Source organism: Podarcis vaucheri, assembly GCF_965113315.1.
Source record: "Podarcis vaucheri genome assembly, chromosome: 15".
NCBI lineage: Eukaryota > Metazoa > Chordata > Lepidosauria > Squamata > Lacertidae > Podarcis > Podarcis vaucheri.
This window is the reverse complement of record NC_138753.1, coordinates 8593628-8620408: the sequence shown is the minus strand read 5'-3', so window position 1 is coordinate 8620408 and position 26781 is coordinate 8593628. Positions and strand designations below refer to the sequence as shown.

Here is a 26781-nt window from a genome sequence, read left to right as displayed (position 1 = left end):
AGCTCTAGTTTCTTTTGAATACATGAATGAAGTCAATTGTGAGCATTGGGATTTCATGGTTCATTTAGCTGCTCGAGATGCATTAAGGACTTAAATCAGTTGTCTTGAGCTTGTCCTTCTGGATTGGTGAAGAAAGCTGCCTTAAAAAAAATAAAATGCTCTGACTCACTTCAGCTTCATCAAAGCTGTCGACAGCTCAGGGAACCCTGCGTTGTGTTCTGTGTTCAGATGGCTGGTCCCAGATCAACAGAGGCTCATGCCTTGCCAGAAACACTTTTGGGCTTCATCTCTAGTGAAAATAAAAGTGTTAAATTGTCATCACCATCCTTTTTTTAATTGCCTTCTAAGCAACCTTCTCAAGGTAATTTACACCTAAGATTATTGAAATAGTTAAAATTACAAAACCAGATATATTTAAAGCAATACTGAAACCCTAACAAGTAGATGCTCGTGGCAAAGCCCCCTTTATCCACCTGAGAAAGCTTGTCAGAACAGAAATGTCTTCCGTTGTTTCCCGAATAAAGTTGGCACTTGATTTGTTTGCTTTGTGTGTGCCTCCTCTCACAGTCTTGTGAGGGCAGATAGGATCACCGAAAAATCTAAACTTCCTTGTTCTGGTTGCCTCTGCTAATCACCGCAAGTCTTCCACTGATATAACCATCTTTCCCAAACTCTGGGTTCTTGAGATATTAGAAGATGGAGATATGGTAGCCATCTTCAAATATCTCAAGGGCTGTCACATGGAAGAGGGAACAGGCTTGTTTTCTCCTGCTCTGGAGGGTAGGACTCGAACCAAGGGCTTCAAATTACAAGAAAGGAAATTCAGACTACTCATCGTGGAGACCTTTCTGATAGTAAGGGCTTTTTGGCAGTGGAATGGTCTCCCTCCGGAGGTTGTGGACTCTCCTTCCTTGGAGGTTTTTAAGCAGAGGTTGGATGACCATCTGTCATGGATGCTATAGTTGAGATTCCTGCATTGCAGAGGGTTGGAGTCGAAGCCCCTCGGGGTCCCTTCCAACTTGACCATTCTATAATTCTAGCATGTGAACAACATGAGAGCGCTGCTGGATCAGGTCCACTTAGTCCAGCAGTTGACTTGCTCCAGTGACCAGCCAATTGTCTCTTGACAGCCTGCAGGCAGGGCATGAATACGGCAGCCCTCCCCTGAACACGGCTTTCCAGCAGGTGACAATCAGAAATGTCCTTGGTGTGAATATGGAAGTTCTATCTCACCGCTGTGGCTAATAAATCCACCGGTGGCTCTCCACCTCCCTCTACCATTGGTGCATCAAGCCCAGTATTGTCTACACACTGAGATCTTCTGCTGACTGATTTAAGAGATACCATTCCCTTTACTTTCCAAGGTGTAGAAGGATGAGCATGTTGAACTTTTTTTTTTTCTACCAGCCCAATTTCTGTGGAGGTTTCTGTTTAAATTGCAGCAAATGCAACAGTCTCGTGGTACCCTTTTAAAGGCAAACGGGTTTACCGCAGCCTCGGCTGCTGTGTTTGCTGTCCTCCATTGCTGTCTTGGGTGCTTCTCCTTGTTTGCTTTAATGCCAGAGTGCTTTTATTTGTATAATTCAGGGCAAAGTACACCTAACTCTCGGTTTAGTCCCCAAATAATGCTGTTGTTGGGCACGGCCTGCGGCTTACACAGTCAGTAGCAGGGTACAAGTTCAGTGGCAAGAGTCTGGCTTTTTTAATTAAAAAAACCCAAATAATTCTCCAGCTTTCCTCCATTTTACAACCCCGTGCCATGGGTGCAGTGGCAGCATCCTAATATCCTGGGCAGCAGGTGAGCCTTTCTCTCACCTGCTTCGCCCCAATAGTGTCTCTCCCACCTGGAAACCATGTTTTTCTGCCACAATTTGTCTCTTCCTCCCCCTCCACCCATCTACTAATATGTGCTAAGACCTATTTTATGTGAGAGGAGCTCAAAAGGTGGTCAGGGAAGTTTTTAATGTGTGACATTTTAGTGTATTTTTGGTCTTTGTGGAAGCCGCCCAGAGTGGCTGGGGAAACCCAGCCAGATGGGCGGGGTACAAATAATAAATTATTATTATTAAAGGTGTTATTTTGTTTTAGTTGCCATTTTGCTGAGCAGTTGTAATTCTGGATTTGAGTTCCTGTTTCGCGTGCCTCCTTGTGACAATTTTTTAATGAAAATACATGGTTCGTAAACATTTTAAATAGAAGTAAAATCTGTGCCTCTGAACTTTTGAGGGCAAGGGCTCCATTTGTACCACAATCCCCACTTCAGAAGCGGAGCCCAACTAATTTCTCCCTTTCCTCCGTTTTGCTTCTCCTCTTAATGTTGTCAAAGCGGCTGAAGTTAGCTGTTCTTCGTGCTGGTTCGATTGAATGCAGATGATTCTCCAGCTGCCCAAGTAGAAATCCTAGAGAAAGACCGGACTCTGTTCTCTGACCTTGCAAGTTATTTGTAGCTGCCTTGTTCCAAAATATGGATTCACCTGAGAAATAGGAAGTCCGCTTCCCCCCAAAAAACATAACAAAAGCTAGCGTACCAAGTTAGCTTTATCTCTTCTGGAATCTCCAGCTTCTGTGTGGGCTTATAAGGCAGCTCATATGCCCTTTGGCTATTTTTAGCGTGGAAAAAATTCCCCGGCCCCTGTGACTTCAGTTTTTAATGCAACCGGGTCCTATCCGGCATGCCTCTTCACCCTGGTGGCTGCATTCCCTGACACTGTGTCGCACATCCTTCTAATTCCACTGCATTACACAATTATATCGTTATGTGATTAGGGGGAGAAGGCTGTGAAATTTTAAAGGTGCTTCCTATTGAGAATCTTCTCTACACCCACTATGTCGACCTCTTGCTTCCTTCCGGGCTTTTTCTTTTTCTTTTCTTTTTCTTTTTTTTTTGCTCCTCTGGCTCTTGGTTCGACCTACCATCTCATTACTGAGGACTAGAAACATGGTGTTTTATGCAATTAAATGCAGAGTGCAAATAGCCTTAATCCAGGGAGATGAAAGAATACAAACTTGTTAACATTTCACTATTGTCTTGGCACTTTGTGGTACAAATGCAGTCTTCTGGCATCCCTCTCTCATCTCCCATTCCAAAGCCCATGAGCTATCCAGTCTCAACAAGGACTAGTTTCTTGGATATTTTCACCTCCCAGTTCCAGAAAATACGTAAGCCCCTTTCTCTTAAACTCCTGCCAAAGTTCTTTGGAAACTTAACGGTAGTGTGGCTAATCATTTTTGTCTGTGGACTGTGTGAATGAGAGCCAGACAGTGTATGCAGAATTCATGATACTGATCCCCTTAGTTCAGGGGTTGCCAAAGGCTCATGGACAAATTTGGGTTTTGGAGCAAGTGTTGTGGGTACTTGCTCCCTCTGGTCACATCTTTCACCTTTTCCCCAGATCAGTCCTCCCCGCTGACAGAGGGAAGGATTGCACACAAACATACAAATTTTGCATTTCTGCACGTTCTGTGTGACGGTCAGAATGAATAGAATTTCTGAGCCCTGATAAGCCTGTAGAGCTGAAAGAGGAGGAGGGAAAGAGCATTGCTTTCCCAACTTCCTCCCCTTTTGTGTAATTTTTATGGGAGAAAAAAGTAACCACCAAAGGAGCAGCGAGTTTAGAGGGGAGACGGAGCTCAGAAGCTTTTGGAGCCCTCAAGGACACTGTTGTGGCTGCAGAACGCGACGCTGGTGCCTCCTGTCTCCTAGTGTTTGGGTTTTAATTTAAAAGCACTTTGATGGGTCTGACCTGAATCTGGGGAAGGTTTCAACCCTTTCACCCCAGGAGATAATGCACCAGCAAATGGGTGTTCCATGCGTTTGTGCATTTGCCAAGTGCAGAATCCTTGAGTCTACTGACGAAACTGGAATCCCATCCCAGGCTTGGGAACGATGCCAGCATGTGCAACACAGCAGCTTGCCATGTATGTGTGTGCTGAAGTGAACACCAGCCAACTTCTTCCCTTCTCAGATCTTAGGCAGAGCTGCCTTGTCCGCCCCTTAAAAACCCTGCGCCACTACTTTGTTTCGGCCCTTATATGGATCCGCTTACTGCAGGGTTTGTGTGTTCTGATTCTGCAGCACGTAAAGGAGGAATTGGGCGGAGAAAAAAACAACTTCCAAAGAGAGCTGGTGCTATTGTGCCCACCAAACCCCATTCGCTCCATAACACGCACAGACATTTCCCCTTACTTTCTAGGAGGAAAAAAGTGAGTGTTATGGTGCAAAAAATACGGTATATATTTGCTGCCTTAGAGAGGAATATTATATAGAATCATAGAATCATAGAATCATAGAGTTGGAAGAGACCACAAGGGCCATCGAGTCCAAGCCCCTGCCAAGCAGGAAACACCATCAGAGCACTCCTGACATATGGTTATCAAGCCTCTGCTTAAAGACCTCCAAAGTAGGAGACTCCACCACACTCCTTGGCAGCAAATTCCACTGTCGAACAGCTCTTACTGTCAGGAAGTTATTCCTAATGTTTAGGTGGAATCTTCTTTCTTGTAGTTTGGATCCATTGCTCCGTGTCCGCTTCTCCGGAGCAGCAGAAAACAACCTTTCTCCCTCCTCTATGTGACATCCTTTTATATATTTGAACATGGCTATCATATCACCCCTTAACCTCCTCTTCTCCAGGCTAAACATGCCCAGCTCCCTTAGCCGTTCCTCATAAGGCATCGTTTCCAGGCCTTTGACCATTTTGGTTGCCCTCCTCTGGACACGTTCCAGTTTGTCAGTGTCCTTCTTGAATTGTGGTGCCCAGTACTCCAGGTGTGGTCTGACCAGAGCAGAATACAGTGGCACTATTACTTCCCTTGATCTAGATGCTATACTCCTATTGATGCAGCCCAGAATTGCATTGGCTTTTTTAGCTGCCGCGTCACACTGTTGGCTCATGTCAAGTTTGTGGTCAACCAAGACTCCTAGATCCTTTTCACATGTACTGCTCTCAAGCCAGGTGTCACCCATCTTGTATTTGTGCCTCTCATTTTTTTTGCCCAAGTGCAATACTTTACATTTCTCCCTGTTAAAATTCATCTTGTTTATTTTTGCCCAGTTCTCTAATCTGTCAAGGTCGTTTTGAAGTGTGATCCTGTCCTCTGGGGTGTTAGCCACCCCTCCCAGTTTGGTGTCATCTGCAAATTTGATCAGGATGCCCTTGAGTCCATCATCCAAGTCGTTGATAAAGATGTTGAATAAGACAGAACCCTGTGGCACCCCACTAGTCACTCTTCTCCAGGATGAAGAGGAACCATTGATGAGCACCCTTTGGGTTCGGTCAGTCAGCCAGTTACAAATCCACTGAGTGGTAGCATAGTCAAGACCGCATTTTACCAGCTTCTTTACAAGAATATCATGGGGCACCTTGTCAAATGCCTTGCTGAAATCAAGGTAGGCTACATCCACTGCGTTCCCTTCATCTACCAGGCTTGTAATTCTGTCAAAAAACGAGATCAGGTATACATATATATTTGCTGCCTTAGAGAGGAGTATTTCTACACACTCCTTGACCACTGTGATTTAAACTTGGACACAGGTTTTCCTTCTCCCGGTGCTATATTTAGTTCATTCACCTGGGTAGGTGGGAACCTGTTGTTGTACTTCAGCTCCCATCAGCCCCAGCCCCTAAGGTCTGTGATCACGGATGATGGGAACTGTAGTCCAACCACATCGAAGGCCCACAGGTAGAATCCTAAATTGTAGAGTTGGAAGGGATCCCGAGGGTCAACTATTCCAACCCTCTGCAATGCAGGATGCTGTTAATGCACTCTTGAGTATCATTGCAAGCCAGATATACCTGACACTTGGAATTTTAAATTCCCTTGTAAGCAAGGGTGTTTGGAAAGTAGGGAGAGAAGCAGCACAATAGGGGAAGAGCAGAGGCTGGTGCAGGGCAACACAGCTACTTCTTGGGGAATCGCAGCACCTTTTGCATGCATATAGAATCCCACCCCACTGCCCCATGCCAAGTTTCTAGTCCTGTTGTGGGTGATTTCTAGTGAAGTTTCTAGAAAGTTGGCTGAATAGTGAGCTGGGGAGGCATTGTAAGTGTCTCCTTGCCCACCTCCCTTAATTAGAAACAAGAATATGCAGTGTAAGTTTTTGTAAGATCAGGGTTGAATCCGTGGCCCTCCAGATTTTGTTGGACTCCGTCAGCCCTGGCCAGCATGGGAGTTGTAGTTCTAGCAGCATCTGGAGAGCAAGTGGTTCCCCACCCCTGTCCTAAATGTCTTGGCACTCTTTTATTTTTGAACAGCTGCTGCTGCCTCTTCTGTCCTCTTGCAGTCCTGAATGCAAATCTACACTTTGCAGAATTGAATGTTATTAGTGCCCAATCTTTTATCATTAGAGATCTGTTTCATGCTGCTGGCCATCGTGATTAATGGAACCTCCATGTTCAGTGGCAGAATATCTCCGAAACTCAGAAGATGGGGGGGGGGACAGCAATGGGAGAGGGCTGTCATCTATCTTCTTCGCTTGTTGTGTGCTTCCTGGAGGCATGAGATAGCTCAGTTGGTAGAGCACGAGCCTCTCTTAATCTCAGGGTCGTGGGTTCAAGCCCCACTTAGGGCAAAACATTCCTGCATTGCAGGGGGTTGGACTAGATGACCCTCGTGGTCCCTTACAGCTCTACAGTGCTATGATTCTGTTATATCTGGCTGACCTGTGGGAGAGATGATGAACTAGAAGGACATCTGCCTGATCTTGTTGGGCTCCTTTCATGTTCATGCGCTGTGATGCGCTCCCAAGCCTTCAGCTGCAGATGGTTTATAAACTTAAAGCTGCTTTAGCTCTTCTTCTTTTGGTTGCTCAGTTTTATTCCCAGCATCTCCAAAGGGGGATGGGTAAGTGGGTTGCTTTGCTCTTGAATGCTTCATCACACATAAGGGGAGAGCCTGCCTTTGGCTTCTGAGAACCTGAGTCCTGACAAAATTGCTGGAAAAAGCCCAACTTTGGTGGATAATTCACAAATGAGAGGCTCTTGTGTCTTGGGAATCACCAGTCCTCATTGACTCAATAATAATAATAATAATAATTAATAAACTGGAATGTTACAAGCAATTTTTAATTTATTTTTTAAAGCCCAGATTGTTCCTCCAGCAGCTCAGATCAGGGCTTCGTACCTGCTTTGTCTCAATGCAGACTTCTTCCCTCGCCCTCCTCGCATGCTTCGCATGTCTCTCACTCAGCTTACCTTCTGCTTTCTTAATTCTGGAAAGCCCTCAAGATGCCATCATCATTAAATAGCAGTAGAAGAAATCCCTTCAGATTTTCTTCTGCGTGAGAGAGAGAGAATCTTTTTAGAAAACTCCATAAGCACGTTGTCATCATAGCCTGTTTCCCAGTGAAGTGGGGCAAACCTGTGTCTGTGCTGTACCCCTCCAGACTTTTGGGTTGGGGTCATAGAGCAACAAAGACCTCGTCCTCTGCATGCAGAAAAAGAGCGGGTCAGGCTCTTTCCCCACATGCAGGCTTTTTGCATGCAGGGAGTGTATTTAGTTTGTATGGAAGATCGTTCTGACACGTAAGCCTCCCCGCTCCAAGTCTGAGGGGTGCAGCCGGGACACAGGCTTGCCCCACTTCTCTGAGAACTAGACCTTAGAGCTGATATTCCTGGTTATACACTTCCAACCTTGGGAGGACGAGTCCGTGCCCTTGGAGACACCCAAACTCTGCTGGCTGCCAATGTAAACTGTGAGAGTGTTCTGCAGCAAGCAGCTCTCTGAATGGGCAGCTGTTTACCCCTGACATTCCAGCCACAAGGCCCGCAGATTCTCCTCTGTTAAGGAAAGGAATGCCAGCCTTGTCTTTTTATAACTCGAGGGGAGCTCTTGCTCAAGTAACAGGTTGGGCAGAATACAACGTGAACCTCAATTTTTGTCACTTATCTTGACTGTGGAATATTCCTGTTAGGGGTAGATCCACGGAAATTAATGGGCATGAGTAAATTGGGTCCATTAATTCCATTGAGTCTCCTCTGAGTAGGACTTAGCCCTGATTCTCATGAAGGCAGGGATTTCCGAATTTATTTTAGATGGCAGCTGATGCACAACATGTCCCCTGTTGTTCAGCCTTTCTTGTGCCATACAGTTTGTTGTACAACATTCAGTGCAACAAAAAGCTTCTCTCTCTGTGTGTGTTGTTCTGTTCTGTTGTGGATCTATGACGAACATCTCTGATGCATGTTGCTGTATTTGAGATCCTTATCTGCAACTATAAACATTTTTGCTCCTGTAAACCAAAAGAGAATAATCCATCATGTGATCTTTATGGTCTTGAGATCAAAATGAAGATCAGGGGCTACTGGGCAGAGCATTGGGGGGGGGGTGCACTTGAGAAGGAAGATTGTGGAAAGGTGACCAGCACGGTATATCAAACCAGGTGTTTGCAGCACAGATTTTCTTCCGGTGGGTGATTTCCTCTGCTTGCATATGTTGATGGTGCATATTTCATGGTTAAAGGTAGGGATGCATATTGTCTGTGATTCGAAAGAAGTAGTCCAAGTGTTCAGCAGGAGGGCTCAGTTATGCGGGGAGGCAGAAAGTTCCTTAATATAGTGGTGTCCTCCAGAAGCTGTTGGACTACAACTCCCAACATCTCTGGCCTTTGGCCACTCTAGCTGGGGCTGATGGGAGTTGTAGTCCATTCACCCTCACGGTTGGAGGCAGTATTCTTCTGGATAATACAGTAGTGCCTCACAAGATGAAAAGAATCCATTCTGTGATTCTCTTCGTCTAGTGGTTTTTTCGTCTTGCGAAGCAAGCCCATTGACGGATTAGCGCTATTAGCGGCTTTTAGCGGCTTATCTGCTGATCGGATCAGCTGATAAGCAGCTTAGCGGCTTAGAAAAAGGGGGGGGAGGGAAAAAAACCAGCAGGAACTCGCAAGACATTGTCGTCTTGCGAAGCAAGCCCATAGGAAATTCGTTTTGCGAAGCACCTCCAAAACGGAAAACCCTTTCGTCTAGCGGGTTTTCCGTCTTACGAGGCATTCGTCTTGCGGGGCACCACTGTACTGGTTGCTGGGAATCGCAGGTGGGGAGAGGGCTCTTGCACTTGGGTTTGTGCTTGTGGGCTCCCCCTTGGGGCATCTGGTTGGCCACTGTGACAATAGGATGCTGGACCATTGGCCCAACCCAGCAAACTCTTCCTATATTACGTAGGCCAGTATGTTGGCTGTTTCTGCTTTAATACCCAACATTCCCGACTTTTAGGCAAAACCATGCCTCCTAGATCCTTCAAAGCCTAGCAGCTAAACCGACTGACCCACTCTGACCCACTGCAACCCATTTTTATTTCCATTGTTATTTTGTAGGCCTCTATCATGTTGCTTACTACTTGTTAGGATTTATTTTTTAAAAAGTATTGATCATGTGGCTTATTTTGTATGCGAGGAGCTGCCTTTGAACTCTTTCTAGGGAAGAATCTTAAATGCTTAGAATATTCACAGCCAAGTCTTCATAGAAGGTTTTGCATAGTTTTAAATCAAAACACGCTCCCTTCCCGATTCCTAAAAAACCTGCTTTGCGCCCCCAGAGGTACCTCTGAAATGTTAGCAGGCATCACCCGCCCCCCTTCCAAGGGTGTTTTCGTAGCCCTTGAGGACTAGAAACTTTATTTTTTTAAAAAATCTTGAGCTATTCAAGATAGAGAAACTAGACTTCTCAGCTTCTGCGGCTTGGATGCCTGATTGCAGGCTAGTCTTGAGTGTTTCTGAGCACTGTTGGTGTGATCCTGGCTACACAGCCTCTCATAATGGCAAGGCCACAAGGTTTTGGTGGCGTTTTGGTGAATGCTGGGCAAGCTCTGCCGCTCAGTTGTTAATGTTGCAAAAGCTAATCCTTTGCCAACTTGGCACTTCCTGGATGTTGTCCTTCCCATCATCTCCAGCCAGAGTGGCCGATAGTCAGCGATGGCGGTCAAGGAATGCTGGAGCATGCCAGCTGGCTTAGATGTTCTCAGAACAGTGCGAGGAAAACTGAAGCCTTTAACGTGATGCTCTGTGTTTTTGTTTCTTTTTGTCTCTAGGTGTAATCGCTGAGGATCTGCAAAATGGCGCTCCGCTTCCGCACCTTGCTGCCCTTTGCCATCCCTGGAGTGCTGGCGCTCATCGGGTGGTGGTGGTTTTCTTCACGCAAAAAGGAGCGTGCGAGCAATCACGACAGGCGAGACTTGGCCAACATAGAAGAACACAGGATAGGCTCCCCCAAGAAGGAGCCTTCCGCTAGAGAAGGGGTGCCATTGAACAGCCAGCCGCCCCTGCCCCCAGAAGCCAAGCAGCCTGCTGAACCAGCCTTTACCGTCGAGTCTTCGGCAAGCCTGCAGGCCCCTTTGGAAAGTGGCGCTCGGCACTGGGACCCCCCAAGAGACCGGCCTGTCACGGCAAAAACAACCATTGAATCCAAAAGGGTTCAGGACGACAGTGAAAAACTGGAAGTGACGGGGTGCCGAGATGTACCTAGTTCCCCCGCACAGGAGCCTTCCCTTCCGGGCGCTCAGATAGCTGACGGTACCTGTGCTGGTGAAGCTTCTATCGAGAGGCCACTGGCAGCCACTCGAGTGGCAGACCGGGTGCCATCACCAGTCTCGACGGCAGCAGCTCTGCTAGAGAAGTCTTCTAGTTTAGAGAAGTCTGGGGATAGCGGTTTGGAGGAGGTGGTCCAGGATGATGCACCAGAGAAGCCTTTGAAAGAAGGCCTCTGTTCTGTAGCAGCCACCTCCTCAGATGCGGGTTCTTTGGCCGCCCCATGCTCCCAAGTGGCAGATGATGCGGTTTCTCAACCTTCTGTGGATGCCACTGGAAAGGAAGAGATTGGTGGCGGCTGCGCCGGTGCGGCGACCACAGAGATGGAAGTGGAGGCTAAATGCGTCAAACCTGCTAGCGCAGAATTGGCCCAGAAAGAAGAGACGTCCAGTTCAAACGCTGGTAGTACGTTGAAGCGCCATGGATTTGGAGATGTTGGCTGTAAGGGGAGTTTGGAGAAAGCGAGGGTGGGAGGCATCAGCTTAGACAAAGAAGAAGTTGAGAAGATTGAGCAGGTTGCCATCCATATAATTTCCAACGTCATCCAGGCAGCCACCGAGGAAGTGCTTTCTGGGTCGGTCAGCGACATGTCAGATAGGATCTCTCAGATTGCCAGCCGGGTTGAGAAGATCTCTGTGGCAGCTGCCGGCCAGGCAGAGTGCAGCAAGGGCCACGGCTGTGTCGCTGAGAAGGCGGCAGCCATAGAGGTGACTCCCCTGCTGGAAGAGAACGTCAACCGCCACGCCATGTACTCAAGCCACTTGACGCACGGCCTCTTGGGAAACCCAAGCCACGGCCTCCCCAGGGACTCCAGAAGCGCTGAGCAGCCTGCCGGCGACCCAGCCGCAAACCACGAGGATGAGTTGGAAGACGCTCAGACGATGACGGAAGATTCCGGCTGCAGCGCCTGCACTTCGGAAGACGGGGCGAGTGCGGAGGACCTCTTGAAAAGCACCTCCTCTCCCGCTTTGGGGCAGCGCCTGGATTTGCTGAACATGCCCGCGCTCAAAGACTCGGAACACAAGCTGGCGTCCAGCAAAAAGCCTCCCTCCTCCCCTACGCTAGCGGAGAACAAAGTGCCGTACAGCAACGGAGTGCTGAAGGAAGACGGCCCCCATCGGAGGCACGACCAGCCGTGGTCGGCAGAAGCAGATGCAGACAACTCAGGGGGTAAGGATTCCCGTGTCTCAGTTTTCTTGCATGTGTCCTGTTTCTTGTTTTTTTCACCAAATTTATTTGCAGCATTAACTGCCCATCATCAAAAGATTCCAGGGTTGTGTAAATAAAATGGAGTCCTGCTTCCTTGGAGAGCTATGAGCATCTTACACTGGGCTGCTCTGGGTGTAAAAGTAAGGGTTTGCTTTCTCTCCTTCAAAATACATAAACGCTAGAATTTTGGGGTCACTCTAGAAATGTATTGGCAGCAGATTCGGGGCACACCCAAAAGTCCTGCTTTTCTCAGCTTGTCATGAATGTGTCAGGTTTGCTATTGTGAGATGTAGAGGCAGCTTAAATGGCTTTAAAATGGAGTTTGGCTCTTTAAGTTGTTATTGTTAGGCCTGATAACTTAAGTGGAACCAGTGTTGTCGGAGGAGCTGTCATGGTGCTTTCCTGATGTATGTATGCATGTTGACTCTATATCCCTTCTGAAGGAGCCCAGGACGGCAGACATGTCCACAATTTAAAAACAGAATGAAAGCATTCTAAAACTGTTAAAACACTCTTAAGCTTCTCTGGGGAGGGCACTTCACAACCAGGATGCTACCACCAAAAAGGCCCACCCCTCATTAGTCGCCTACATGCCTCAGGTTGGTATGGGCATCTGGAGAAAGGCCTTTGAAGATGATATTGAAGTCTGGGCAGGTATATCTGGAGGGATATGATCCTTCAAGTAACCTGGCCCTGAGCTGTTCAGGGCTTTGAAACGTTAATACCAGCACTTTGAATTGGACCTGGAAATGGGCAGAAAGCCAGCACAGATGGTGTAGCCATTCATGTTTTGATTATTATTTTTTTCCAGTAGCATATTTTAATGACATGGGTTTATTTTTTGATTTTCTGTGTGATTTGTTTTGTACTTGTAAACTGCATAGAAGCTCCATTTGGCTTTTAAGTGGTATGTAAATTAATTGTTTTTATTATTGTTGTTGTTGTTGATGATGAGGATGATAACGTATTGTTAGGTGTTCCATCTCCCCTCACCTGCAAGATATTTTGTAGAGGTCTGGACCCAGATATATTCTTAAAAGGTCCCCTTTTGCTGAATGGTGTTTATTTATATTTATAGACAGAACTGGCAGCTCAGGAGGCCCCGCAGAAATTGTTCACTCTGCTGTAAAGTATGTGTGTATGTTAGATTTACTAGAATTATCAAGGTGGGTTAGCGTGAACAGTCCTTAAACTCAAGATGACTTTAGAGGAGTTTTTTTTTGTGAACCAACGCAAACCTCTCACAATATTGCCTTTCTCTTAGACACAAGGGGCAGCTAGCCTGCAGCCTTCTTCTATCTATTGTTGGCCACCAACTCCCATCAGCCCCAGTTGATGGGATTTGTAGTCCACAAGCATCAGGAAGGCAGTAGGGTCACCTTATCTAAATGTGCATAGGACTTCAGCCTTGGTTTCTAGTGTTTAATGCTGTATTGATGGCTGTGTTTGTTGAAGGCAATGAACACCCTGGCTCAGGCTGTTTTGGGATGGGGGGTCTTCCCCTCCATGACTCTATGCCAAATCATTCCTCACCTGAGTTTCTTTCAGTAGCAAAGTGGAAAATTTGTAAGGGCCCTATGGGTTCTTGAACATTCACTTTCAGGAGCATGCATGTGGGAAGACGCAGGCTATACATAAGCTATACATTTAAAGCACTTTCCACCCCCTGCAAAGAATCCTGGGAGCTGTAGCTTACCTCTCGCAGAGGGTTGTGTCCAGTGCTAGTCCCACTCAAGAGTAGACCCATTGAAATTAATGGACATGGCTAACCTAGGCCCATAAATTTCATTGGGTCTATTCTGAGTTGGCCTTGTCTGCATACAACACAAGGAGACAATTCCCAGAATTGTGTGTGTGTGTTCGTGTGTTCTAGAGGGGAGGGGAGCTTTAAATGTATGGTGTGCCACGAATGGAAAGACCCCCTTTCCCTCACCCTGCTTTGTAGAATAAGGAGGATCCTGTTTCAGAACTCCTGCTAGGTGTGTAGTTTCGCCCCGGCTCTGAATACTTCCTCGTATTTCAAACTTATTTATTTATGTATAAGATTCTGTAACATGCCTCAGAGCTGCGGAACTTATCTCTCTTTGTAGGTTCGGATGTAAATAGCATGGATTCAGTGGACATTGGCTGTGCCCTCAGAAATAAGGACAGCTGCCAGAATTCGAAGACCGGAGCAGATTCTAATAAGACAGAGCTTGTTATCTGGGAGATAGAGGTACCAAAGGTAATGCCCCACATTTCTGGTGGAATCTGGCCTAACCAAAGTTTTGCTTCACACCTGAAAGCGTGTTGACTATATTTACACATGGCTGTATCAATGCAGAATTGTTCAGACGTAACGGAAACATATAAGACATGCCAAGCAGGAATTGTTGAATACATCTCCATATTAATCCTCTCTCCCTGAGGACTTGTGGATGAGCATGTGTGTTTAGACATGGAGGTGTTTGTACAAGCAACTGGGATTTTGGGGGAGCTTTCAGGGCCCATAATAGAGCAGGTTGGAAGAGAATTCCTGGAGACAGTTTTGCTCAAGGCGTTTAAAAAGACAGAGAAGTAGATGGGTGGTGGTGAAGGGCTCCTTTGGGTGTCTCACTGCAGCCTGAAGCAGCTCATCCCGGAGGGAAGTGGCCTGGCTAGTGTAGAAGCTTGGAAGAGTAGCTGACTTGTTGTAAGAAGATGGTGCATGCAGCTAAGCATAAAGTGCATATGAAAAAGTGAGCCTCCCTTGGCACAGAGCCTCCCAGCTAGTCATTTCTCCTGACTTCAGAACTCAGAAGGGATCTGATCTGATCTAGCTCAGTGTTGTTGACACGTGCTTGGCAGCAGCTCTCCCAAGCTTCATGAAGGGAGTCTCTCCCAGCCGTCCCTGGAGATGCTGGAGAATGGACCTGGGACCTGAAAAGCTGGTGCTCTGTCAGCTGAGCTATGACTCTTCCTTAAACCCATTCCTTGACGCAGCAAACTCTTTTGAGATAGAGCTTCAGCCTGACATGTGGTGCTCCAACCTCTGCTTGGAGACCTCCAGTGAGGGAGACCCTAAACATGGCCCACAACGTCAGCTGCTATTCACTTCAAGAAGGTTTTCATAATGTTCCGCCAAGGACCCACCAACTTCAGCTGGATTTTGTGTGCAGAACATTTCTTCATGCTGTTTTTGTTCCCTGCAGCATTTAGTCGGACGGCTGATTGGGAAGCAGGGGAGGTACGTGAGCTTCTTGAAACAAACGTCCGGTGCCAAAATCTACATTTCCACACTACCTTACACCCAGGACTTCCAGATCTGCCATATAGAAGGTGAGTGGGTGGGATGGCAGATGGCCGAGTGAGTGGTTTGGCTGGGTCTCTAGCGGGGTGTCTTACCAAGAGGTTGTGTCTAGGGAGCTGCCTTTGCATGGGTCCCCTGTTGGAGGAAGTATGCCTCGGCACACCAGTTGTGGAGGGAATCCTGGGTGCGGAGAGGGCTGCTGCGCTCAGGTTCTGCTTGTGGGGCTTCCCTTGAGGACAGCTAGGAACATAGAAAGCTGCTTTGTGGATCATTGGTCCACCTAGCTCAAGCATCCCCAAACTCGGCCCTCCAGCTGTTTTGGGACTACAACTCCCATCATCCCTGACCACTGGTCCTGTTAGCTAGGGATGATGGGAGTTGTAGTCCCAAAACAGCTGGAGGGCCGAGTTTGGGGGTGCCTGGTCTACACTGACTAGCAATTGCTCTTTAGGATTTCAGACAAGGATTTCCTCCCAGGTGTCATGGCCTGGTTGGATGCAGAGGGAGGGTGGGAGGAACAAGCTGGGGAACTCCCAAGGGAAGAAGGTTCAGGACTCAGGCAGTGGTGGTGGGACAACAATGAGTGGTCAGACTGGGAGGAGGAGGTGTCGGAAGCTAAAGAGGTACCAGGGCTCAGTGAGCGAGGAGAGTTGGTGACAGAGAGAAGTCAAGAGGCAGAAGCTGAAGCTGGTGAGTGGGATGAGGGAGGCCAAGAGGCAGAGATGAGTCAGGCTGCTGAAGAGTCACAGGTGTCTCCCCGTCCTGCTGCTACGAGCTCCCTTCCCACCTGGTCTCCCAGAACCAGAAGAGGCATGAAGCGGGAGGAGGAAAAACAAGCACGCAGGGGCAGTCTTGGGTCGTTGGAAAAAACCCTGGAGAGGAGGAGACAATAGCTGTGGGGAGGCAGGGACCTTTAGTCTCGTTGACTGGTCCAGGGGGGTAAGACCTACCAGGGACCCTTTCCTTGCTAATAAGCAGTTAACTCCAGTGTGCATGGAGCTCTACCACTGACCTATGGCCCTTCCCCACCTGGTGGACAATTGTGAGAACAGAGTGCTGAGCTAGGTGGGCCTTTGGCCCAATGCATCAGGACTCCTCTTACACCCTTACATGTCACATGGTTGGTCCACCTAGCCTGGCAGAAGCTGTTCTCCTGTTATCTGTGCAGCCTTGAACAAGTCACTCTTGTTGTGGCGAGCACAGTTAACCACCCTGCCTCACAGAGATGCAGACAAGTTTGATCTCCTGCTTTGTCTCTGGAAACCTCCTAAGCACCTGCCTCTTTTTCTCTCCTTCACCCCCACCCGCCCCCCAAAAGGCTCTCAGCAAAACGTCGACAAAGCCCTGAGCCTGATTGGCAAGAAGTTCAAGGACCTGAGCCTCACCAATATCTATGCGCCACCACCTCCCCCGCTGCCAGTGCATTCTCTCCCCATGACCTCCTGGGTAAGCGCAGGGTCTGTGGGATATCTTTGGGGCACCTTAATAATAATAATAATAATAATAATAATAATAATAATAATAATAATAATTTATTTGTATCCCGCCCTCCCTGGCCGAGGCCGGGTTCAGAGCGGCTAACATCATAAAAACAACACAATATGCATAAAACCGACATCAATTAATTAAAATACATCTTAAAATTAATTCAGGCAAGTTAAAATCTGGGCAGGTGGCAATTATCAGGTTGGAATTGAGAGTGGTTCATACTTGCTGGGGCCAACTGTTTCCACTGATCATACAAAGACCTGTGAGCGGGTTGGGAGCCTCCTTTGGGCTTGTTTTATACGAAGGAAAGTAAGTCAAACTGCATCCTGCTCAAAGGCCTGGCGGAACAGCTCCGTCTCGCAGGCCCTGCGGAAAGATAGATGGCAAATCCCTTAAAGAGCTGCATGAGACACCAGCTGTTGAAGGCGTCAGACTCACTGGTTGGTGGGCTGCAGCATCATGTGGGTCCCTTTTCGGCAGGTCTCTGTAGTTAAGACTCCTGGGCAGTGGCGTGCAGTGAATCTTTTTTGTAGTGGAACAATTAGGGCCAGAGGTGCCAGCTTGTGAGGGCGATGTCATGTGCGCAAGCATTGCGCCTCCCTAAGCTGGGCAAAAGGTTCCCAGGTTTTGGGAAGGAGGCGCCAGACTTCTAACACTTCAGTGCTCTGATTTACCAGGAACATTTAGGGGACTAGCCTGGTGCCCCTTGTCCACTGACCACACACCACTGCTCCTAGGTTCTCAAAATGTGTAATGTGTGCCCTGCATATATAACAGGCTTTGTGTAGGTGTGGGTAGATCTGTACAGTTGTGTGGTGTTTTTAAGGCACTTTTAAAATTCTATGTTTGGTTTGCAGTTGAAGGGCAGGAATGGAAGATATTTGCCCCCTAGGGGAGGAATGGGGGACCTGTAGCCCTCTCCCTGGCCACATACACAAACACACAGAACCTCTGAGGATGGAGGGGCTATCATGAGGGCCCCCTTTGCCGATCTCAGCACCCGAGAGAGCCTGTAGGAACGGGGGCAGTCTTTCTGATATTGGGGGCCTGAGTCATTTAGGGATTTAAACACTAACGTGAACACATTGAATTGGGTTTGGGAATGAATGGGCAACCAGCGCCGCTGTTTTAAAATGGGGTTTTACGTGAGACCTAAGTGGGAAAGCAAGCCATTAACATGGCGGCTGCATTGTGGAGCAACTGATGTCCCCTAGCCATCTTCAGGGGCGGTGCTCGTTGCAATAATCCAAGATGTTACCTGAGTGGGAAAACATGTTCTCTCTCTGACAGCTCATGCTTCCAGATGGGGTCACGGTGGAAGTGATCGTGGTCAACCAAATCAACGCGGGACACTTGTTTGTGCAGCAGCACACGCACCCCACTTACCACGTCCTCCGTAGTCTAGACCAACAGATGTACCTGTGCTATTCCCAGCCAGGAATTCCCACCATGCCGACACCGGTGGAGGGTGAGTGCTTCTCCTTTCGATGTCTCTGGGACGCCTTTGGTAGAATCTGCCTGACTTCCACCGTCGCTGGCTCTTAGCACAAGCCGCTTGCGTTGGATGTGGAAAGGGATCCAGCAAACACAGCTCTTCCCATGCAGTTTCCCAGGCCTTTGATCAGCACAACATTGCTTTCTCCTGTGTCTTGCAGAATTTAAAAAAGTTTGTTTTATTATTATTTATTTATATTCATTTTCCATATTACATCTATACAAATCATACCTTAGTCTTACACTTCGTGACTTACCTTCCATGTATCTTATTGCATATTCTTAATTTGCTACATCTCCTTATATTTTCTCCCCCGTTTATTGTTTTGCTTATCTTTGTCTTGTCTGCTGCTGCCCATAGGCTTATCGCACCTGCCAGTCAACCTTAAGACCACTCTTCTTTAAATATTCTTCAAAATGCTCCCACTTGCCTCTTGTTTTCTTTCCATCTTAATTCCTCATTTTGGCTGTTAAGCTTGCTAACTAAAGCAACACAAGTTTAGTTCCTCCAGGCTGCTGCCAGTGTTGCATATACCGAATAAACAATTAACAGTCCTTAGGCTGGGAAATGCCTGATATGTTCATTGCCATAGCCCAGCTTGCTAAATCTCTCTATTCTAATCTCTCTGTCCTGACTCGGTTCTATTAGTTGAGCTGCTCTGATGTCAGAGGAACAGGTTGCCAAGGGAGCAAACAGAAGTCTCCTTTCTTTCTTTCTTTCTTTCTTTCTTTCTTTCTTTCTTTCTTTCTTTCTTTCTTTCTTTCTTTCTTTCTTTCTAACTGAAATTACAGCCATAAGAAGCTGCTTTATATGTTTCATATCATTTTCCTTTTAATTGGTATACCACCTTTCTATATTGCTATAAACAAGGAGGTTTTCACCAACAAAATATACAACACACACATAATAATCTGATCCAATTCAGAAAGTCATTGTATAGCACAGGTGTCAAACACAAGGCCCGCGGGCCGAATCCGGCCCACCAGACCTCGTCATGTGGCCCGTGTAGCCGCCGCCGGCCGCCAGCCTTCACCTTTTATTCTCGCTTTTTTTTTTTGACACAAGAAAGCCGCCTCTTCAGCGCACGCGCGGCAGCCTACAAGCCAGAGAACGTCTGCCCTCTAGCGGCGCCGGCCGTTCTACATGGGAAACCTCCACTTTACATGTCCTTTACATAGTCCTACAGATACAACCGGCCCTTTGAGGGTGACCAAACTGCTGATGCGGCCCCCGATGAATTTGAGTTTGACACCCCTGTTGTATAGAATCAGACCTGTGGTCTATTTAGCTCAATGTTGATAAGCAGCAACTCTCCAGGGTTTCAGGCAGAAGTCTATTCCAGCCCTACATGGGAGATGCCAGGGATTGACTCTGGGACGTTCTGCATGCAAAGCACATGTTCCACACCAGTGTTTCCCAAACTTGGGTCTCCAGATGTTTGGACTACAATTCCCATCATGCCTGACCATTGGTCCCACTAACTAGGGATGATGGGAGTTGTTGTCCAAAAACAGCTGGAGACTCAAGTCTGGGAAAACCTGCTCTACACCCTGAGCTAAGGCCCTTCCCAGAGTTCTAGAAGCCATTTCAGGTGAACTGAGCAGCATTTTGGATCACAAACAAGTCAGTCAGTTCTCTATAATATAGTCACCAGCCACTCACAGATAAACCTGCCACTTATGGCCTATGATGGAATGAAAAATTGATAGTGGTTTTATTAAAGTGCCAGTGCTGTCAGAAGTGTATTCAGCTGTCTCTTCAGGTGATGCAAACGTAGGAGAACGTCAAACCAATGGCTAAGGTGCCAAGTTAATTTCAGTCTTCACTTTAGATTCTACCTTTAGCACCGAATAGCATGAGAGTCATTCTCCCAGTTTTCGGTTTGCTCCTAAAAGAGAGTAACAGCAACTTTATCTTTGAGTGCTTAAACTGTAAAGGTTCAAAGTGGGCAAGTGATTGCTGGGGAACATGATGAGGCTTTTGCACTGAACAGGAAGTTGGAAACTCTCGATGACTTTTTGCATGAAAAAGAGAAATAATGACACTTAGATGCCATTATTGAAGATAATGCTTGTTTATAGAGAGTGGTGTTTTTGGGTATTATGTTGGAGTGGTTGAAGTGAATATTGTTCATATATAGTGGACAGGTGAAGAATTGGAAGTTCTTTAGTTTCTGAACTCTAATTTTTCTTTCTCTCCCTTTTAATACCCTTTCTATTTCCTGTTTCATTATTTCTTTCTCCCCCCCCCCCTTTCTCTTTCTCTGTTTTTATCTTATTTAGATTAATGTCTTAAGGTAAAGGTAAAGGGACCCCTGACCATTAGGTCCAGTCGTGGCCGACTCTGGGGTTGCGGCGTTCATCTCGCTTATTGGCTGAGGGAGCCGGCGTACAGCTTCCGGGTCATGTCATTAATGTCTTAGTTTGGATTAAAAAAAGATATCTGATATTAAGCCTTGTAGTTCTTTTTATAAACCCTAATATAGTTTATTCTATTATATAAAAAAGAAAAGCTGGTGTGTGATCTCACATTTGATCCCTTCTTTCCAACTCTTGTGCTTTGCAGTTGGCGTTGTCTGTGCTGCACCCGGCATGGAAGGGGCCTGGTGGCGAGCGCAAGTAATTGGCTACTTCAAAGACACCACTGAAGTGGAGATCAGATATGTGGACTATGGTGGATACGAGAGAGTCAAGATTGACACGCTCAGGCAGATCAGGTGAGTGGCCCAAAAACTGCCCTCAGAAATGGCAGATAGCGGGTGCCTGTCCCTTCCCATCATTAAGGAGAGGGAAAAGTTGTCCTGTAAAAATGGGGATGAAGGTGTGATGCACAGAGAAGGCGGGCCTTAGCTTTTCAACCTGTGCAGTACTCAAGTCCTCAAGCCACACACTTCTGTTCCTGCCCCTAACAAGCTGTGATAGTTTATTGGTTGAGTTCTTGTTTTCTGGCAATCTCTCACCTTGCTTTTTTTTTTTAAGGTCTGACTTTGTAACACTACCTTTCCAAGGAGCAGAGGTCCTCTTGGACAACGTAGTGCCACTTCCAGGTAACATCAGTCATTGGTGAAAGATTTTCCCTTTTCCCTTTAGGACTTGTCCAGCTCTTTGTGCCTGTGTAAGTGGCACAGTTCATGTCTAGGGGTGTGAGATGAGGCGGAGGGTGTTTTGGGAGGACTCACCATTCAAACTGCATAAGAACTCTTTAACAGCAAAACAGTAGAGCTTACTCAGGCTCTGCTTCCATCTCATGTTGCAGTCTTGCAGAGAGGGGGCTGTTTACGGAGGTTAAAGCCAGTAGGTTAATCAAAGAGCCATTCCTTAGTGGTGTCTGTAATTGGGACCCTCTTCAGTGAAACCATGGGAGAATATTCCCAAGTTCTCCCTGGCCCCTCTTGCATGACCTGAACTCTTCCTGTGAAAGGCTAGGTTGGCTGGATAGTGGCTGTTTTCAAACATAACTTGGTCTCTTCCATCATGCTGGATTAGTGCATGCACAGCTGCAGTAGCAGACCAATTTTGCAAAAACAAAGTTGGGTGGAATGGCACAGTCAAAGGTGGACTGCACCTTTTGAGGGGGGCGCACTACTCCTCCCATTTTGTGGAGAAATAACATATCTACCATATCTAAATATTTATACACTCCTGTTTCATTGTGGTTTTTTTTCATGCACCAACATGGTTTACGGAGGTTGTACAATAGAAACCACGTAAAAAAAGTTGAAGTTGCAGATTGTCCACTAACTTACAGAAAGTTGTTTTCTTAATGGCCTGCATAACTTTGCTGGCATAGAAGTTTTCCATATGCATTTAAAAGTTAAACCAGATGGTGTTCTGCTATTTGTGGGGCTGTGTGTGTGAGCACAAAGGCAAGAGGTAGGCAGATCAAACTTGGCAATTCCCTGATGGGTTTGTGTGAAAACCAAAGTTCTTTGAAATCACATTAAGACAGGCCCACCAACCAAAATAGCATCTCAGGCAGGCAGGTGTAATGTTAAGAATCACGGAACAGGATGCCTCTTGACCATACAGTCAAGCCAGTAATTTTTTTATTTCCTTCTTATTACCAAAATTTAGATACTATATGTCCTGCATGTTCAGTTCTCTGAAAGAAGAATTAAAGTACATGTTAATGATAGGAGTCCAGTGATGGAAGTGGGGGTGATATTGTTTGGGGAGGGGTTATCCTCCTTCACCCCAATGTGGCACCTCCCATGCCGTGCTTTCATATTACATCACTGATGTGCTAGCTTTCTCCATGCAAGCAGGATCTCTTGTGTGTGTTGGAGCAGCTTTCAGATATACAGGAAAATGGTGCTACCTTAAGAGTAACACTCCTTCCTTCCTTCCTTCCTTCCTTTCCTTCTTTCCTGAAAGATGACGATCACTTTTCATCTGAGGCGGACACAGCTGTTAGTGAAATGACCAGAGGTACACCTTTGCTTGCACAGGTATGTGTCATGGCTGTGAGCTTTTATTGTTTAGTGCTGCCTTTTGTTGTGAGAAGCTTGACACAAGGCTCTAGTCCAACCTGGGAGCCATCCCCTTGGAATTTAGTGGGGCTTACTTTTGAGTAGCACTAAAAATCATGGCAGCAAGGATTGTTTCTTAAAACAAGGTTAGACACTTTTCAGCTTATTTAGGCTAAGTACTTACGCAGCTGCAATGCCTTACTCTCCTCATCTTTGCCAAGAAAACCGGAACAACTTGGCTCTGCCCATGTGACCTTATCGGTCCCACTTGTATGACCTCCTTGGCTACAGCCACCCCACCAGGGGCTGCCAGCCACTGCTGCTCATGCTCCATTCGGAGCCACAGAATAGTGTTTGAAGACAAAAAGCACACTTGACGTGTAATACATTGGCCATTCCGAGCCAGGCAGATTTGTATACTGGGCCAGGTAATTGCAGATTTTGGTGACATTGCTAGTGTAAAACTGGAAAGATCACTTCCGCTGTCTTTAGGCATGTTGCAACGTACCGGAATATGTCTGGAGGATAATTGTGCACTCTCTGCTGCTACTGCTCCTCTCTTGCTAGGCATTAATAGACATCTCTGATTCCAGGTGACAAATTATGACAGTGCAACGGGCTTGCCCTTAATACAGCTGTGGAGCATGATGGGAGAAGAGGTATTTATGCTACTAAATAGAGCACCGGGACGGGATCTTTGATGTATAAATGGGCCCAGGAATTAAAACTACTCCAGCATAGCCAACATGGTGCCCTCCCAATGTTTCTCATCAGCCCCAGTCAGCGTAACAAGTAATTGGGGGCGGTGGAGATTTCAGCTGAGCAACGTATTGAGGGCACCATGTTGGGTATCCCTGTTCAAATCCAATGCATTGCCATTTCATAGGCTAGGCACACGCACTCCCAAACTTGGCCTTCTAGATGTTTTGGGACTACAATTCCCATCATCCCTGACCACTGGTCCTGTTAGCTAGGGATGATGGGAGTTGTAGGCCAAAAAACATCTGGAGGACCAAGTTTGGGGCTGCCTGGGCTAGGGGATCAGAATGAAGGATGGATATTTCAGTAAATCTGCATGTGAACATGCCTTGAATTCAGAATGCTATGGGTAGCAGGCCAGCGCTAACCATGCCATGGAATAGGCCCATTGATGTTAATGGAGAGGATTAACTTCGAGTTGTTAAATTTCACTGGGTCTACTCTGAGTTGGCTACAACCCTATGTTTTTCAGTTTCTTTGTTAACTTGTGGGGCTGGGGGGGGGACGAACCTGTAGGTCCCTCCAGATGTTGCTGGACTCAACTCCCATCGTCCCAGACCACTGGCCATGCAGGCCTGGGGCTGATGGGAATTGGAGTCCAGCAACGCCTGGCAGGCTGCTTATCTCTGCCTTAGCACAGGACAGCAGAACTTCTAACACCTTTCATTTTCTTCTTTTCCAGTTGGTGTCTATAAACCGAACCTTGGTGGAAAGAGGGTTTGCGCAGTGGATCGAAAGCTACTAGGAGAGTTCTTGGCTGTCTTCTTGACTAATCTTTCCTCTCCCATTCCCTACCTTATCCCTTCCCCACCCCCTCTTTTTTTGGCACTGTTTCGGAATTGGGTTTGGCAATCTTTCCTCCTCCCCGCCCCAGCATATGTCACTTCTGCTTTAAGTCTGTTTTGATGTATTCATCCGATGGACACGGTTTATTTATCATACCTCATTTTGCAGAAAAGCAAGGAGTTGAACCATAAGCCATAAAAATACTGCAGCTTTAAAACGCAGCTCTTTATTCTGCCCCCCTCTACCCCACCCTGATCTGGGTCCATAAGCGAAATTTAAACAAAACTTTAATGAAGGGGGGAAAGAAATGTCTGGGGAGGGTTGTATAACACTTGTCCTCAGAGGATCTAAGATGTGTGTTGAACACAACCCAGTTTTCTAAACTGGCTGCCTTAACATGAAGGCAACTTTGTGTGGAAGTAAAATTGTTTTCAGACCTAGCCCCCTCACAGACACAAAAAGAGGAAAAAACCCCTGTGGTGATTGATCTGAATTTTGGGCGCATGACATAGACCTGTGCTTCCAAACAGCAAAAGCAAGTCCTCTTCAGCTGTGCTTTGGGAGGCTGAAGGACTGAATGAACAGATAGCGCTCATTAACAGTATATTGTTGACTTCTTAAAATTACAGCTGTTTTTGCAAGAGATGGAAAACACTGCTTTGCAGACCTCCTTAAAAATCATGTGATTAAGTGAACCACTACAGCTGCAGCTGTCTTAAATCCCTAGATCATGTTTAACAACAACAAAATTGATTGCCAAGCCTGATTGTAATTCATAACTGTTTTTCTAGATGTGCAAAAACCTATGTAAATATATATAAAAATCATTGTAATATTTTGTACAAGAGAAAAAAAAAATACTGGAGAACTAAAAAGGGAACTTCAAAGAAAATCAGTTTTTTTTCCTTTTTTGCCACACCAAAATGTCCTCTGTAGGTAGAAAACGGTTTGGGGCGTGTTGTTGTTGGCAGCTAAGCATTAGAAGGTCTGAGGAGGATCCCTCATAGGCTCTTGTGTACAGGATGGCTTTTCTCTAGCTTGCTGTATGGTAGGAACAGTAATCAATGGACTCTGCTACTTTTTGCTGTACAGATCTGACGTAAAGGGGGGGAAAGTTAACATTTGGAATTAATATTGCAGTGGTGTGTCTCAATTTATTTCTTTTGCTCCTTTTTAGATTGGTTTCAAATGTGGAATTAAAAAAAATCAAGTAATTTAAGCTAATTTAATACTATTAAAATATAAATGAATCTAAACATGGCCATTGAGTTGGGAGTTATTACTGGTGGGGGAAGGTGCTTGGGACTACTTTTTGTATTTAGACCACCAACTACAGTTTTTCAGATTTGCCTTCTCATATAAAATATCCGGCACAATTCCTGTTCCTAAGATATTGTAGGACACCTTGTATGTGAAAACAAGTTGATAACTTTCAACAATTAAATGCCTCCAAATGCAAGGAACTTGTATTGAATTGTTTTGGTAAGACGCTTGCCTATCTCTTCAAAGACTTGAGTCTGTATTCAAATGGTCACATTAGAAGCTGATTTTGGGCAGCTAGGGAACATGTAGTCCTTCAGATGTTGCTCATCATCTAACCATTGGCCATGCTTGAGTTCAGCGACATTTGAAGGACTACAAGTTCCCCATCCCTGCTGTAGAAAGCTGTGTGTAATTTTCTAGAAAAATGAGTGTTGGGTGTAGCTGCCTTTTGCAGGATCCAATCCATGTGGGCTTTAGGATTTGCTTTCTTCCTTAATAAAAGTTTAAGTGTGTCCAAGGGAAGCTCAGCTGCTAAATTTGCTTAAATTTGTTCAGAAGATCTAGAATACATTACCACCATCACCCCTTGAATTATAGCATACTTTTTTGTTGTTGTTAAGCTCCCGGGGAAATAGTTCTAATATGCCTTCATTTCCACACTTCCTTCTGCTCTGGATACAAATGGTATGAAAATGGGGATGCAAAAACAAAACAGTCCTGGGCTGTTTTCTGAGAATCATTAAATTTCAAGCCTTCATGAATGCAAAAGTACTCCGGCAGGCAAATGGACAAGTAACATTTTTGACTGGTTGTGGGTGCGTCTTCAATGCCTCTGTATATTAAAACTGGGATAAAAATATACAAAATAAAGAGCATGGAAACTCCCATAATTCAAAAATCTTCGATGCCGCCCTCTTCCCACCTGTTACCAACAATGTGTTTTAAAGCCTGTTTGCAATTTTGATACAAGGTCAAGCATCAAAACTTCAGCTGTACAGAGTTCCTTGATCATTGAGAGAGCACTGTTGACAAGTGTTCAGATTTCTGCTTATAAAATTTTGTTGCTAAAAACATGCTTCGTGTCAGCTGGTCTGTTGCGATTTCTTCACAATGTCTGGTTGTTGCAGTGGGCGGACGGTATAAGAACTACTGGCCCAACTCATGTTGCCTGGAGCCTACAGTATTATGGTTCGCCTTTTCAGAGTGGAATAATGGGATGTTCATAAACCTCACAATACATGACTGACAGATTGTGTTTATCCTGCTAGAGGCCACACAGGCCTGGTCAGTCAGATACACACCACCCAGACCACACTGTGACAAGGAGAGTGAGTGGTTGCATTGATGCGCCGGATGCAGGGAAACAAACAGGTGGTGATGTTGCTAGATTCCAACACCCACCATCCCTTACTGCTGGGCATTGGAATCTTAATAACATTAGGAGAGCCACTGTCTCTTCCTTTCTAACAGGGATGGGGAAACATGGACTTCAGTTCCCATCAGCCTTAGGTAGCTCGGCCAAC

The 26781-nt window shown here is 46.2% G+C and overlaps 1 protein-coding gene across 4 annotated transcripts in view; it reads left to right on the top strand.

The window, feature by feature from the left end:
- AKAP1 (A-kinase anchoring protein 1) overlaps window positions 1–26331 on the top strand; it is a 44315-nt gene extending 17984 nt beyond the window's left edge. For all 4 annotated transcript variants that reach the window (XM_082200764.1, XM_082200763.1, XM_082200765.1 and 1 more), the window contains 10 exons: window positions 10027–11692; window positions 13822–13955; window positions 14902–15028; window positions 16318–16445; window positions 17778–17955; window positions 20548–20698; window positions 20961–21028; window positions 22356–22429; window positions 23044–23109; window positions 23892–26331. In XM_082200764.1, coding sequence (XP_082056890.1) covers window positions 10051–11692; window positions 13822–13955; window positions 14902–15028; window positions 16318–16445; window positions 17778–17955; window positions 20548–20698; window positions 20961–21028; window positions 22356–22429; window positions 23044–23109; window positions 23892–23954 — 2631 coding nt within the window. In that variant the 5' untranslated portion in view covers window positions 10027–10050 and the 3' untranslated portion in view covers window positions 23955–26331. The remainder of the gene's footprint in view (window positions 1–10026; window positions 11693–13821; window positions 13956–14901; window positions 15029–16317; window positions 16446–17777; window positions 17956–20547; window positions 20699–20960; window positions 21029–22355; window positions 22430–23043; window positions 23110–23891) is intronic.
- The last annotated feature ends 450 nt before the right edge of the window (window positions 26332–26781 follow it).